The 15479-nt window shown below is 47.2% G+C and overlaps 1 protein-coding gene and 4 non-coding genes across 5 annotated transcripts; 4 read left to right on the top strand and 1 right to left on the bottom strand.

The window, feature by feature from the left end:
• Positions 1-216: 216 nt before the first annotated feature.
• Positions 217-289, top strand: trnav-aac (transfer RNA valine (anticodon AAC)). Its single transcript has one exon. It is a non-coding gene; the product is annotated as a tRNA-Val (tRNA).
• Positions 290-7066: 6777 nt separating this feature from the next.
• On the bottom strand, positions 7067-9748 carry LOC138242669 (histone H4-like). The gene is made up of 4 exons (XM_069198225.1): positions 9448-9748; positions 7505-7572; positions 7168-7284; positions 7067-7105 (listed from the first exon to the last, which is right to left on the bottom strand). Exons 1-4 carry the CDS (start codon positions 9746-9748, stop codon positions 7067-7069), a joined length of 525 nt encoding a protein of 174 aa, XP_069054326.1.
• On the top strand, positions 9081-9136 carry LOC138243905 (U7 small nuclear RNA). The gene has a single exon (XR_011192523.1). It is a non-coding gene; the product is annotated as a U7 small nuclear RNA (small nuclear RNA).
• A 750-nt stretch (positions 9749-10498) lies between the features above and the next one.
• On the top strand, positions 10499-10586 carry trnay-gua (transfer RNA tyrosine (anticodon GUA)). Its single transcript is given in 2 exon segments — positions 10499-10535; positions 10551-10586. It is a non-coding gene; the product is annotated as a tRNA-Tyr (tRNA).
• A 3786-nt stretch (positions 10587-14372) lies between these two features.
• trnal-uag (transfer RNA leucine (anticodon UAG)) lies at positions 14373-14454 on the top strand. The gene has a single exon. It is a non-coding gene; the product is annotated as a tRNA-Leu (tRNA).
• The last annotated feature ends 1025 nt before the right edge of the window (positions 14455-15479 follow it).

Genomic DNA, 15479 nt, shown 5'->3' with positions numbered 1-15479 from the left:
ATTCTCCTGTTACTTCTGCAGCAAATGTGTGTTTTTTGCTTCTTAACACTGAGATAGTTGGAGATATTTGGCAGCAGTGGGATTCCAACTCACACCCCCAAAGAGACTAGAGCTTTAATCCAGCTCTAAATTAAAAACTGGGTGACTTGTAAGCTGTGTGACGCGTCCCTTTCTCAGCCCGAAACGCAAGCGAGACACCAGCAGCAGTCCCTACAGGTTTCCGTAGTGTAGCGGCTATCACGTTCGCCTAACACGCGAAAGGTCCCCGGTTCGAGACCGGGCGGAAACAGCCTCGTTTTGCACGCTCCTGTACTTCACAGAGGTCTTGAGCGACCGGTCATTTGTTGCCAATGTATTTCCGGTGCCTTCGTGCACTCTTGTACCAAACGCACGTTCCTTCTGTACACGGAGCAGATCATTCGCAATTGGGCTGTGCCGACAGACCAGGACGAGCTCTGTTGGCTCAAATGCAGTGCAGGACATGCAAGAACAACAGAAAGATTAGCATCCAGCGGGGGCTTCTTAGTGAGCCCAAGATCTCATCAAGAATCGGCTCCAGCAACAGGGCTGGGCGCATTGTTCCATTCTCCGCCCACTCTCGGTGTAAACAAGTCTCTCCTGGTCTCTGCTTGAATTGCACTTTCCTGCGTTTGCTTTGGTGTAACTGGCTTCCCCTGCATGGGCGAATGTGAAGAAGATACTTAGTAAGTCATTGAAGAAAACCGAGAAGAGGTCGGAGTGACCTCTGTCGTTCATCAACGATCCAGTCAGGCAGTACTCCTCTGTAAAGCGCCGTTCGTTCACATGGATTGGCTTTTTTTTGCCTTCATTCATGCAAGTAGTAAAAGCAGACGCCCCTTTAGGGAGCCTGTCAGCACCCGGAGTTTTCCCCTTCTGTAAGCTCTCCATAGCCTCTCAGCTCTTCTACTGTCAAATCCCCCTCAAGTACTTCCCTATCTTCTTCACTCAAAACGTTTTCTAGCTTTGAGGTAAAAAAATGAATTTCTTCATCCTTTACCTCTGTAGAGCTGTACAGTCTTGAGTAGAAGTGTCACGCGCTCTGCAGCCAGAGGGCGGTCCTTCTCTGTCCTGTCCCTAGTTCCTGGTCTGCTGTCCTTCCTTTCCCTCTCTTTCCCTTGGGCTATATATTTCCGGGTCTTGCACTCTGTCCTCGCTCAGCACTGACGTTCGGATGTCCTGAGACCCGCCTAGCACCAGGGCGCCCCACGTCCGCTCCCTGAGGGCACAGGTTTCTATACGGCATTCCTGAACTCTTTGCACTAATGAGCCCGGGCCTTTTTCCCGTCTCGCCGCTACGCATATGGGTCTTTTTCCGCACTCCTGCTCCCCACAGTTAGTCCCTTTGGACGTCCGTGACAAGAAGGCCTCGATGCAGGAGAGGATAGCACTCAGCTCTGTTCTCTCTCTTCCCTCCTCATCAACTACACTTTCCATGACAGACTTGGATCCTACCACTTTCCTGAAAAAGAAGCAGGTACACTTCTCATTTTCTTCCAAGAACTGCACTCTGCTTCTTAACAGCACTCCTCGACTGCTTTCTTCGGCTATGCTCCGGATGTCCTTTTTTAAAAGGGTGATATGCTCAAGCACATCGAAGCCACTGTGCAGCATCGTGTAGAGACGCTGCAGCTGCCTCTGTTTCCTGGCTAGCACTCCTCTCCGTCTGGCAGCAGCCTTCCTTCCCTCAGCCATGAAAAAGGCCTTTGTCCTCACCTTCACCTCCTCCCACCACTCTCTTACTGACCCGTACAGACACTGCAAGGACAGCCACTGTGATAGTTTCTCCTTGTAGCGGGATACTACCCCCTCGTTCTCTAGCAGCTTTGTGTTGAGTTTCCAGAGGCCTGGGCCAAAGACAGTCCCGCCCTGGAGTTCCACTCTACACCCTAAAGCCTGATGATCTGAGAAGAAGACAGGCTGAAGAGTGACCCCAACAACTTTCACTCTCTCTGAGACAAAGCAATAGTAAATTCTGGAGCTGCTATTCTTCCCTGACCATGTATATCCTGCTGTTGTGGGATATATACATCTATATGTGTCTGAGAGTTTAAAGTCTTGAACTAAGTTTTGCAGGGCCAGTGAGCTGGAATCCAATTTTATCGGCCTTTTGGCTAAGATCAAGTTCAAGTGGCATGCCCGCAGTTCTTGTCTTTCCAAAGTTCTAGAAGGCAATCGAAGATCCTGAAGAGTGCTTGAGCTGGTATCGCCCTAGGTTGAGCCTAGGGGGTTAAGGCCAATCAGCAGCTGAGCTGGTTGGGATCCGGCAGCAACGTTCTCTCTCTCTGCTCTCTCCTCTCCCCTCCCCCTTTCTCTTGCTCCACCTCCTTGGCCTCTTGGCTGGGAGTAGGTACTTGTGGCCTGCCCGCGGTGCTTGCTTTCTTCCTCGAGACTCAGAAGCGCTATCCGCTCCCTCTCTCTCTCTCCTCCTGCGCTTGCACCTAGCTGGGCTTTGCCCACAAGGACAAAGTCCAGGGCTCACTCGCTGCTCCTTTAGCAGCTAAACCGTCCTCTCCACAGGACCTTGCTCTCTCTCTTTCTCTCCTTTTTTCTTTTTTCTCCTTTCCAGATGGCAGACAAGAAGACACTGATCCGGTTCCACTGGACCAAGAAAACAGAGACGATGCCAACTGCGAAATCCTTTTTCATTACCTTCCTGAGAGGGATCCTGCAGTTGGTGGCCGGAGATCTCTACTGCCTGCAAGACAACAAGGCAGAGAGATACATGGAGGCCTACATAGCCACGGACGCCTCATATGAAAAGGCAACGAAAATGATCAGAGAAAAAGGTAAGCACCCCCGTTTCTCTGATTTCAGGCCGGAGCCTATGAGGAAGACAAACCAGAGGACCATCACAATCCTCACGTACAACCCCTACGTACCAATGGCACTGGTAACAGCGTACCTAGGGAGGTATGTAACTGTGGTGGGCAAACCGACGGAGATCAGGGACAGTTGCGGCGTCTGGTACGGCAAAGGCCAGTACCGAGTCCTCCTGAAAGAGGACCTAGAGGGCGTCGACGGTTTCCAGCACCCCCTGGCCCGCTTCAACATCGGAGCCAACAGGGGGTACCTTTACTACCCCAGGATGCCGGATTTCTGCAAGAAGTGCAGACAGTCAGGCCACAAGGAGAACACGTGTGACATCGTCAGATGTCACAACTGTAACAAAGAGGGGCACCTGGCAAAAACCTGCCGGGCAGCCAAAAAGTGCGATGGATGCGGTGCCGAGGGACACCTCCTTCACTAATGCAAGGTAAGCAAACCTTCGTTTGCGCAGGTGGTGGAAGCCGACCAGCAGAAACCGGTCCCAAGACAAAGGGAGAGAGGTGAGAACAAAGAACCCGCACCTCCCCCGCAGATAACCGAAACTGCCGAGGCCACACCTCAGCCGCACCAGTGCCTCAAGATGGCCGCCAGGACGACGGACAAAATGGCTGACCGGAGGAAGGGCCCTGGATAACTCCGAGCAAGAAGGGAAAGAGGATCCACCTTCGGAAGGACAAAAGAAAAGAGTGGTGTAGCGGCGAGGCTTAATAATAAGGCAGAATTAAGTGTTTCTGAGCTTCCCAAATGAGGCCCCATTTCTCTGTTCATCTCTGTGGTGCAGCCACAGAGAAACTATTCATGCAGGCTGATTTAAGATGTTTTCTTTTGATAAGGACAGCTCCCAAAGGGGGATGCACTTAGCTAAGCCTGGCTATCATGAACAATGGTCACCCATTGGCGCCTATCTGTCTAGGGAGTGCCAGTTGGACATCTGGACTGCATTCCTAAGTGTCGGGAGTAAGTGACTCATATCTCACCTTGATCAACCAATCAGGGACTGGTAGGGCCGAGTAACCCACGTGGGACTCTGGTGCCCATGGAACTTTCAGCCAATCAATGAGCTGAAGTTCCTCCAGGTAAAAACAGGCAACACGAGATTCAGTAAGATTCAGTAAGATTCTGGAGAGGATTCTGTGGACTGTTCTAAAGGGAATTCAAAGGAGAATTCCAGGGCAGGACGGCCCAGGAGCAGAAGGCTCCCAAGGGCAGGACATTCTCGCAGAGCGCCTCCTGACCATCCTGAGACTCAGCCCGGAGAACCACGGAACGGCCAGTGTGTCCGAGTGCCAGAACCTTCCTTTGTTCTAAGAGTCTAGAGTGGAGGTTGCCAGAGAGTAACCAGCAGCAGGCCTCGTGAACAGGTCGGAACTGTGGACAGCTGAATCACTATTCAGAACTAGCTCTTCATCAGGAACGAACCAGTCCTCTTCCTGACTTGCTGGGACCCACAGTCATCTTTTCTCCTGTGCACAAACTTTGCTAGTTAAAGCCAACACTAACTAGCCGGTCAGTGAGCATCTGCAGCGCACCATCGCAAGCCGCACAGCACAGCCTGGCACCGAGCCAGAGAGCGCAGATTGGACAGCAACAGCCTGCAACTGTTTCTTTGTGCCCGCAGGAGATCTGAATCCCCAGAGATTGGATGAGTATTCAACTTCACTGCATTACTGCTCGAGAATTCAATTGTAATCCCAACCAGTTGATATCAATTTAATTCCTATGAGTTATGTTCTTGTTTTGAGTATCTAATGTAGAAGTTGTAACCAAGTTCACTTTACGAAACGGTCTTAATGAATGATATACTGAATGTATGTCCTCTTGATATGTGTAACACTTCGTAACTGACTGAATATATATCTTTTGTATTCTGATAACCCTCTCGATAAGATCTGTTAGGTTTACATGCATATTTTATGTATTAATAAATGTATCCTCGTGTATTAGTACCTGTGTGTGTGCGTTGTTTGAGTTATGTCGCATGGTTGGATACTAAAGCCATCAAAAGAATCAACTTTGTGATTTACTGCTACAATTAATAATTGTCTCAGTAAATGCCCAAACCCTACAGAACTGGTGCCTTCAGAGAGCCACTATGATTACATATTTGGCGTCCCTGAGCCGGTTTTCTTACATATTTGGCGTCCCTGAGCCGGTTTTCCTACAGTGGTAAGGGAGAACCGTTTCCTCGTCCTAGAGGAAACGGAACTTTCTTCCCCCGAGGCCCAGGAACAACCGGAGGAGGCAGCCCAGGAAATGGAAACCCCCCCCCCCCCGAGGCCCAAAGATGACAGGTAGTGACAGCCCAGGAAACTAAACCCCCCTCCTCCGAGTCCCACGGACAACAGGAGGAGGCAGCCCAGGAAGAGGTTACCCCCTCCCCCGAGGCCCAGGGACAACAGGAAGAGGCAGCCCAGGAAGTCGGAACCCCCTCCCCTGAGGCCCAGGAACAACAGGAAGAGGCAGCCCAGGAAGTGGAGCCCCCCTCCCCCAAGGCCCAGGAGCAACTGGAGGTCCCCGAAACTCCTGGAGAAAGGGAAGAAAAAAGCCTTCCCGAAGCGGTGGCGGAGAGTATCCTCGAGGAAGACAAGATTACTTTGAAGCCGCCCTGGAGCTGGGACTGATGGTAGGGCTGGACCTGTCCAGCATGTTTACCTTTCAGTCCCCAGCGAGACCTGGAGGGAGCCCAGCATATTCCCCCCAGGACCCGAACGAGAGGAGTTACATCTAGGCTAAACAGTGCCCAGATGTAGACTCCCAAGTTTTCCACTGTAAGCACAAAGAGAGGAGGTTCAACTTTCACTTGTTTAATCATGATTGTGAAACTTACCTTTCTAACAACTAACGTGAGAGGGCTAAGAGACTTTCATGATCTGGTCTCAAAGTCTTTCTCAGTTTGTTTCTTACAGGAGGTCCACCTGAAAGATGAAAGGGACAAGCTGACATTCACCAGGGAATGGACGAAGGGAGAATCATGCTGGAGCGTAGGAGGGGTCCACTCTTCCGGAGTGAGAATCCTCCTCAGAAACCCAGAGATGACGCTGGTTTCCTCCTTCTCGGTGGTGCAGGGCCGGATCCTGGTCGCAGACATCGACTGGAGGGGGCAGAAGTTGAGAGCAATTAATGTCTATGCTCCGACGGAACCCTCTATCCGGAAGGAAGTGTTTGCTGACCTGGCCAGCTGCTGCACCACCTACAGACAGGTGGTGCTTGGCGGGGACTTCAACATTGACCGGGAGAAGGGGAGCAACGCTAGCTCGGCAGAGCTGGAGTCGCTACTCAAGCAGTTCTCCCTGGTAGACGGTTTCAGACGGTGCCGCCCTAACGACGCCGGAACGACATGGAAAAACTCCCGGGGAGTGTGCAGCCGCATGGACTACATCTTTCTGCACACGACCTGCTCCCTGGAATCGGCGACGGTGTCCCCGGAGTGGTATTCCAGCCACGAGCGCTTGACGGTGGTGGCTAACACCAACCTGCCGGGATTCGGTCGTGGGTACTGGAAGCTGAACCGGGAGATACTGGAGGAAGACGACTTCAAGGCATTGTTCCGTAAAGACTACGCGAGCTGGGTCGATCTGAGAGATGGCTACAGCTCCATGGTGGAATGGTGGGAGTCGGTGAAGGACAGGACCCGAACCCTGGCGCAGACGTACTGCAGACGGAAGGAGGCCAGGGAGAGGAAGGAAGCTGCACGACTCCAGAGACAACTATAGGAGGAGTACAGCTCGGCTAACGGGGGAGGAGCCTTCAATTCAGCCCGGGCACGGGACCTGAAGGAGAGGCTCCACAAACTCAATCAGGTCCGAGGAGCCCAGAAAAAGAGGGTGATCCACGGCCTGAGACGGGGAGATGGAGAGGAAGTGCTGGACGAGAGCGACAAAGTAGAAGCGGCCACCGCTTTCTACACGGAGCTCTTTTCAGAAAAGCAGACGGAGGTGGAGGCAGGCGATGCTTTTCTGGAGGAGCTGAAGGCACGAGTACCGGAGGAGGTGAGGGAGGACTTGGAGGGTCCGAACGCGGCCGAGGAGCTGAAGGCGGCGCTCTTGTCCATGGAGAATGGCAAGGTGCCGGGGCCGGACAGACTCCCAAAGGAACTCTACACCTGCTTCTGGGACACCCTGGCGGCAGATCTGGTGGAAGTGGCGCAGGAGATCTTCCGCCGGGGGAAACTCGGAGACACCATGAGGGAGGGCATCATCTACCTGCTCTTCAAGAGCCCTTAGCAGAGACGGTGAGACGGGACCCTGTCATCGACGGCCTGGAGATACCAGGAGGCGCGGGGGAAACCCTGAAGATCTCCCAGTTCGCTGTCGACATTACGCTGTTCCTGAGGTCGGACAGGGGGTTGAGGAGGGCCCTGCAGGTCATGGAGCAATACTCCAGAGCCTCGGGGTCGAAACTCAACCGCCGAAAGAGAAAACTGAAGTTCTTCGGGCCCTGGAAGCACAGGACGACAGCGCTGGAGGGTCTCAAGCTCTGCACGGAGCCCCTCAAAATACTGGGGGTTTCCTTCCAGAGCCAGGACAACGAGACCAACAACTGGACCGAGAGGATCGCCAAGGTGAATGCGAAGCTGGGTCTGTGGAAAACGCGGTCGCTGTCCTACACAGGGAAAGTGATGGTGTTGAAAGCAGACATCCTGCCGGCTTTGGTTTACCTGGCGGTGGTGTACCCGCTGCCGGCCAGACTCAGACGAGCGCTGCAAGGGATTATCTTCGGCCTCGTCTGGGGCGGCAAGTACGAGTACATCACTCGAAAACCGGATGTGTCAGCCGGTCGAGGAAGGGGTTCGAGATGTCCCACATTTCCCCCTGAAACTCGACTGCATCTTCTACTGCAACCTCTGTCGGGCGCTGCAGGAGCCCATTGGCCACAAGTACCAGTACTTTGTCAGGCTGTGGCTCTCTGTCCCGATGAGGCACTTGGTCCAGTGGTCAAACACTGGGCCCAAGGCAGAGAGGCGACCGAAGTTCTACACCCACGCTGTCAAGTGGAGCAGGAGGCCAACCACAGAGCCCTGTACAAAGAGGTGAGGGGGCATTTGGTCGCTGACGAAAGGCTGCAGGTTCCCAGACAAGTCTGGGAAAGGACACAGCCCAAAGAACTTGACAACCAACTGAAGGACCTCAACTGGATGGCTGTGCACAAGAGACTGGCTACCAGAGAGGTCCTCTACAGACACTCGCTAACCAGGAATCCGCATTGCCCCCGGGACACGTGTTTTGTCGAGGAGACTCAGGAGCACGTGTTCTGGAGCTGCCTCTTCGCCAAGGCGGTGTGGGGCAGAATGGACAACATTATCCAACTCCTGGGAAAGGATGCAGTGCTCAGTTACCAGTACATTCTGCTGGGGGCTGGCACCCACCAGACTGGACAAGGGGACACAGGACCTGTGGGGGCTGCTACTGTCCCTCACAAAACAAGGACTGTGGAAGGTGAGGAACACTCTCATCCGGCACAACATAAAGTGGGGGGCGAGGGAGCTGGAGAAGAGGATCCTTGCGGACCTCAGGAGGAGGACGAAGCACCACGTCGCCAAATGGGGTTTCCCCACGGCGAGGGAGCTCTGGAATGGACTTTGGGCCCTATACAGAGATTAAAGGACAATAGCAAGTGGTAGGTTTGGAGGGACTCTCTTAATTGCGCAAATCCGCCCCCACTCGCAAAGATTGATAACGGACAATCAATCTCCGTTCCGCCGTTGTTTTTTATTACATGGAGTGTTAATATGTGTGAGATGTTCCTTTTGAGATGTTTTTTTTGCAGAATAAAGTATATTTTGTAGAACAAAAAACATCTTATGACAAGGTTTACAAGTTATCTGTTGAACTACATTCTCATAGGTGTGGTCACATTCCAGATCATTTGTTTACGTTTTTGTTTCTGGAGCAACTGTTAGATGAAATGTGCTAATATGTAACCTAACTCCAGTGTGAATAACTAGAAGAGGGGAGCAGCTCCATTCCATACCATGGGAGCTTTGAGATTGGCTGGGCCAGATCTCTCATTTGCATATCTGATTTGGAAATATAACACTAAACCCCTTCTTGCATGGATTTAACTTGCACCCAAGAGTCCCCTACTGTGTATTGCTACTTATTTTTTTATGATAAATGGTGATTACCAGTTGACAGGTTTTATTTGTTGAATTATAAATGGTTTTGTATTATCATCCTGAATGGCCTGTACTCAAGGTTTGGTAGGGTATGTGTTTTCATTTCATTTACCAAATTGAATTTTTGCTCTTTTAGTATTTGTCTAGAAGGCTTTCTGAAGTCAAGAACCCCATTTATTTGGTGAAAAAGGATTCTGTATTAATATTAATATTTCTCATACAACATAAATAGGGTCTTTTATGAATAAAAAGATCTTGCACTTGGAAATCTTGATAAAGCTGTGTGCTTCCATACACTCAAGCAGTTTTGATTCCTAATATTTGACCTTAGGTGCGGGAACGGGTCTTTTTTGCCATTTGATTTCCAATTGATCAGCACAGTATAGAAAATAGACCCATAAAGCAACCTCAGCAGTGACAAATGTCACTGGGTCACTTGGGTTTATACGTCGGGGTCCGGTAGTGAAGCTCCGCTCCTGTTTAGCCTCCGAAGCCGTACAGGGTGCGGCCCTGGCGCTTCAGCGCGTACACCACGTCCATGGCAGTGACGGTCTTCCTCTTGGCATGCTTGGCGTGCTCGGTGTAGGTGACGTTCTCCAGGAACACCTTCAGCACCCCGCGGGTCTCCTCGTAGTTCAGCCTGGAGATCCGGTTCACTCCCCCACGGTGAGCCAGGCGGCGGATTGCGGGCTTGGTGATTCCCTGGATGTTGTCGCGGAGAACCTTACGGTGACGCTTAGCACCTCCTTTCCCGAGTCCCTTTCCGCCTTTGCCTCTTCCAGACATCTTCTAGTTATCAGCTGTGAACATGACACACACTGCTCATCTTTGATGTATAATAGACATCTTTCTTTGATGTCTATTATACATCAAAGAAAGATTTTTATAGGTGTAGAAACTAGTAAATAAAGCCAATGATTTGTTTTAGAAATGTATTCTTAAAATATACAATTATTCACACCTGAACAATATGTAGTTCAAATTATACATTATATACAATATTGTATTCAAATGTCTAATCATCATAAAAAACACAACTAGTAAACTTCAGTTACAAATTCTAGTAACATGGCAATATATATAGTAATGACAAACACAAACTAATTACATGAACACGCTAATATTTAACTCAAAACCACATTTCGATTCAAATATAAATTTTTAAAATTTACAACTTCTTTATTTCCACGAAAATATTATTAATGTAGCACAAACGCTACTTTCTAATAAAGACAGAAAGAAACTGTTTGTTTTGTGTCTACTGGTGATCCTCCTCTCGATACTAATGAAATGTTTAATATGATCCCTCCAGAAAAAAAAGGAATCAATTTCCGCCTGGAATGATTGATGCCCCATCAAACATTTTGTAATATCCCTGGAAGTTTATACAGTAGAATCCTGGTTCGTGGCTTAAATTCAAGGTAAATGAGACTAAGGAAACGAGTTGGAAACTTGATGTCGAAGTGGGATTTAAATCACCCATTTCACATTTTACTTCATTGGGCAGTATGTGCCAGAGAGCAATGCCACAGCATCCCTTCGATAGCTCAGTTGGTAGAGCGGAGGACTGTAGTGGGGTCAACAGGGAATCCTTAGGTCGCTGGTTTGATTCCGGCTCGAAGGAAGGTGCTTTTCATGTAATTTAATCAAAGAGTTAAAAAAGCGACTCTGTTTTATTCAGACATTGATCAAAAGCTCAATAATCGACTAAGCAAAGGCTCCTGTTCCGAATTCAGCCCACGTCTGATTGTCTTTTTTTTGCCAAGATCTGATCTTTGAATTAAGGGACTACACTGTCTGCTTTGTAATTCAAAAATACATACAAATGTCAAGTTTTTTGTAGATATAAAGGTGTTCTCTGTTTTCAAAGGATAGTTACTTAATTGGCATAATGATTTGGTATTGATTTTGTATCGTTGTATTATAAAGTTTGTGCTTTCTGTGTTTTTATCGTATTGTGAACTTATTTTTTAAACAAATGCTTACAAAGGCAAACACGGCACACATCTGTTTATACCAGCGGTGAATTGTACATTTTTATTAAGTACTAGCTACTGTGCACTTCTGGGAGTATAACAGGTTCGATTTAAAGTGGCAAAAATATAAAAGGGGAAAATACCCCAGACTGCGTGTAAAGCCCTCGTTGTGACTGTTTTAGATAAAAATGGCGTACTGTGCACGAAATTTTGCAGAAACACAATCTGATATTTTGATAATTATTATTTTAATAATTTTATAAGTATGAGGCCCCGGATCCAAATCTTCAATTCTGATTTTTTTAAGTGATATCTTTCCTTCCTGTCGTGGAAGTCACACGATGTGAGCAATTGTTTTTTTTACGTTACGATCCAAAGAGCCTCAGACTCACTGTAACCAAACCAGGATGGATTCTGCTGGGAGCCGGACTGAGCTCATTCTCACTCCCTGTGCTGAAAACAGAATAAGCTCTTCCCCGAACATCGTCTACAGCTGCTGGATTGTGCTCTGCATCTTACTGCTCCGGCAGTTACTTTGACGAAAGACAAATCACTTGTGCGCTTTTAACCTTCTCGCAGCTACGGGCGAGACTGACGCTCACGATATGAAGGCACCCGCTGGTATACCTTCTCTAACTTTCAGTCGCGACAGACTTCGCTTTTAAAAAAAAAAAAGTAGATATAGCCCTGAAAAAAGCATTAGCTTTATCAGTTTTATATTAATCTATTTTGAATCAAAGTTTGATATTTTGTTTTATTTTTTATTGCATTTTACATAATAATAATAATCATTATTGCTTACACTTATATAGCGCTGTTCTGGATACTCCACTCAATGCGCTTTACAGGTAATGGGGACTCCCCGCCACCACCACCATTCTCCTGAATGATCACAGAGAGTCAGGACCTTGGTTTTACGTCTCAGCCGAAGGACGGCACCTGTTTACAGTTTAGCGTCCCCGTCATTGTACTGGGGTATCAGGACCCGCATGGACCGCAGTGTGTGCGCCCAGCGACAGAAACCAGACGTGTGTCGGGCTCGGCTGCGAGCAGGACAATGACGTCACGGGGACAAAGTAGAGGAAATCAAAACAGTTCTATAAAAGACCTGTGTCAGCTGTTGGTTTGCAGTCTGGACTCTAAATCCTCCGATCCGATTTTAAATCTCTCTAATACCTGAGCTGCGGCTTCTTCCGAGTATTTATTCGTATACTTATTATGTGTAAGTGTATAGATGAAACCTTTCATAGTGTAACGCTTACGGCCGACAGGCACTGTGTAAGAGCCGGTGTACCAGAGCAGGTGACGTCACTGCCCTTCCCTGTGATAGCAGGACCACAGCCCGTGGGTTGTGGGGAGATCTCTCTTCAGCTCACCGGGCTGGGTTGCTGCAGAGAGACATGGGAGTCCCGGGTTCGAGCCCCCGACGGTGGGGGGCCGACCTAATGCGCCCTTGTTGCGTTACAATATATTGTTCAGTTTAAATCAAAATGCTTTACTAATACAAGAGAGAAGTATAGTATGAAGGATGTGACAAATGTATGATTTCACGGAACAAAACGGTTTTTATTTGCATTCGAAATGAAGCAGAATTTTAGCGCAACACACAAGCCCTTTGTCTTTTTTAGTGATTTTTAAACAGACGTAGAAAACGCGTTTTTTTAACACTATAATAGCAGGGTCAGTGGCGTAATGAATAACGCGTTAGGCCTCGTGTCAGAAAATTATGGGTTCGACTGCCATCTGGCTTGTTGAGTTTATACCACTTACATTCTTTTATATAAATGAACTGCACCTGAAAGCTATAGAAAACACTTTGGGTAAGTTGTCTGCAGCCTCATGTGAATTTTGACAACTTACCCAAAACACTGTACTGTCTGGAGATCAGCTCCAGCTCTGAACTCAATTGCAATGAAAAACCATGCGTAACAAAACTGGAGAACAGCTGAACTTGTGCTCAGTTCGGTGATGAGGGTTCAGAACTGTCGTTGTTGTAATTAGCACGAACTGCACAGGCTCTGAATCAGACCATGTCAATTAGTCTGATCAGTGTAGGACACGTTAATGTAGAATTATTAATAGGTTTATTAGTTAGTTAGTTCAGGTTTACCCACCTGAACTAATGTAGAATTATTACTTGGTCTGTCTCTTGTTTGTATATAAATGAATGTCTCTGACAACTTAATGTTAGTTTTACGATGTAGGTCAGACGTTGACATATGCACGAGTATACGAAATGTCTCACTCCTGATTCAACTCATGTTCTATAGGAGATTGGCGATTCCTCCTGTTTCTCATACAACCATATCAGAACAGAAGCCCGTGTCACCCAGCTGTGATTCAAGATCGACTCGCATCTTTATCCCTTTTTTGTTCATGATCATTATTTTCTTTAGTTATGATCAATATTGAACTTTTTTTAAATGAAATGACAATAATCAAACATGCAGGCAGATTTTTGAAAAGTATTCGGAATTGACAGGGTGCCCCTTTGGAACAGTCATCAGAAAATGTGAGAAAATGAAAGTTATGTAAGCTCTCACACAAAGCATTGAAGATTGGAATCTGAGTGTAAAAAAGCTACCTGTCTCCCAATGATAGGCAGGGATACACACCATGACTCGAATAGACTCAGCGAACTTTAACACCTATGATATTACGAGTGCTTTGCACGTGTCGAATTTCAAGAAGGAACTACTACAACAGTTTGGACATAATTCAATACCACCGGCAAAGTCCAATGCCGGCAACTTCTGAGAAAATAATGTTCACTCATGGAATTTGGTCTTTGAATGGCTGGCGGGAAAATTCATTTATACTCCTTTTGCACCCTCAGCTGAAACATGTTAAAATAACAACGCAGATTTGTTGGAGAACCTGACAAGAATTATTGGGTTAGTACTGTATGTATTCTTGTATATTTACTTTAATTTTAATATAAATGTAAACATGCATGCTTTATAAGCTATTGTAATTTTAAAATATGTTAGCTGAGGATGCGAGGGGGGCTATTATACCTTGTGAAACACGCAAGGAACCGTAAAAAAGGCTGATATTTGAATAAAATTGGCGATCACAAGAAAACCACAATTTATGTGGTATTATCATCAATATCCTTCAAAATCGATGTTCAAATGAAGGATTTGAAGAAACTATGAAAAAAGCAATAGTAGTAGGAGAGGATTTTGATTTTTGCTCTTCAAGTCAGTAGATCGACGTAGAGTTGCGCCCCTACAAACAGCACAAAGGATGAAACCCACCTCCTTCGTTATTGCTATGTTTGTGCCGGTGAAAGTAGCGTTTGTGCTATTGAAAGCATCTCGGAAGGTGAAGGTGCAGTCACTTCCACATGTCATGATATCATTAGATCCGACGACAAGAGCTGAAGCCCCCCAGTCCAAGCCAGCAATGTGAGGAAGATGGACATGGAGGAAGGTAGCGTGGCCGAGCGGTCTAAGGCGCTGGATTTAGGCTCCAGTCTCTCTGGGGGCGTGGGTTCGAATCCCACCGCTGCCAAATGTTAGTGTTTTAAGACCTGCAATACGATCAGTAAAAGTGCTTTTTGTTAGGCTGCAGGAGGTGTTAAGAGATAGACTTTCTAAAAGACAGGCTTAACATCAAGGCAGAAAAAATATTTTGTTTTCTCAACAGAAATTCTCTTTGGTACGTTCAGCTTTATGTAGGGAACAACATCTGCCAAGATCACTTTTGAGGCAGTGCACATGATAGTGTACCGGCAAGTACAGTACATTTAATATTGGCTGTGGTGGTGAGCTGCTTTTGTCTGTGAAACTTTTAATTCTTCACGCCGAATTGTTGGCAGGGGTAAAGCTTATTAAATCTTTGAACATAGCGCTCCATCAGAAGTACTTTGTTCGTGATCAAAAGAGATCAGAGGATTAACTTCATGAATTCACATAGCATACCTTACAGGAAAGATTTAAAAGGGGAATTGATTGTGCTTCCTGATGTTGTTCCTGTGGTTTCTTTGGATACAAAGGTGAATGTTCTTTGACGTTCTGCTAGAGTATCCACTGGGTGAGCTTTATCAATTAGCTCGGATAGGTCATCGGTGCTCCGTCTCCGGAAAATAATCAGCACTGTCGATCACGAGTTTACAGATTTCTCCAAATAACAACTATACATTTTAACCCAGCGGTTAGCATTCCTTCAATCCAATAGTTTTACTCTGGGTAAAAAGCAGCGCAATCTACAGAGAGATGATATTCAAATATTTCAACGTTCTTATTGGATTACCTGTATGGAGATATTGCTCAGAATTCCCAATATGATTTTGAGTTCAGTTTTGCTTTACTACTTTCAGAGTCTTTTATTGACCTTGCTAAAGCAGAGAAATGACATAATCACAAATGCGACCTACCTGTGCTGCTGTTTCTGGTTAATAATTATTATTGCGAGGAAAAAAAAACAGCTCCTTGCATTAAGAGCAAGAGCAACCAACGCGCTCTCTTGTTGAGTTGGGTTTTTTCCGTGGTGCTCTTCCTCAGATGCAAAGTTATTTGGCGAGCAAGGACCTCTGA

The sequence above is a fragment of the Lepisosteus oculatus genome, chromosome 14 (assembly GCF_040954835.1).
Source record: "Lepisosteus oculatus isolate fLepOcu1 chromosome 14, fLepOcu1.hap2, whole genome shotgun sequence".
Taxonomy (NCBI): domain Eukaryota; kingdom Metazoa; phylum Chordata; class Actinopteri; order Semionotiformes; family Lepisosteidae; genus Lepisosteus; species Lepisosteus oculatus.
The sequence above is the reverse complement of the archived record's forward strand: the minus strand, read 5'-3'. Positions and strand labels throughout refer to the sequence as shown.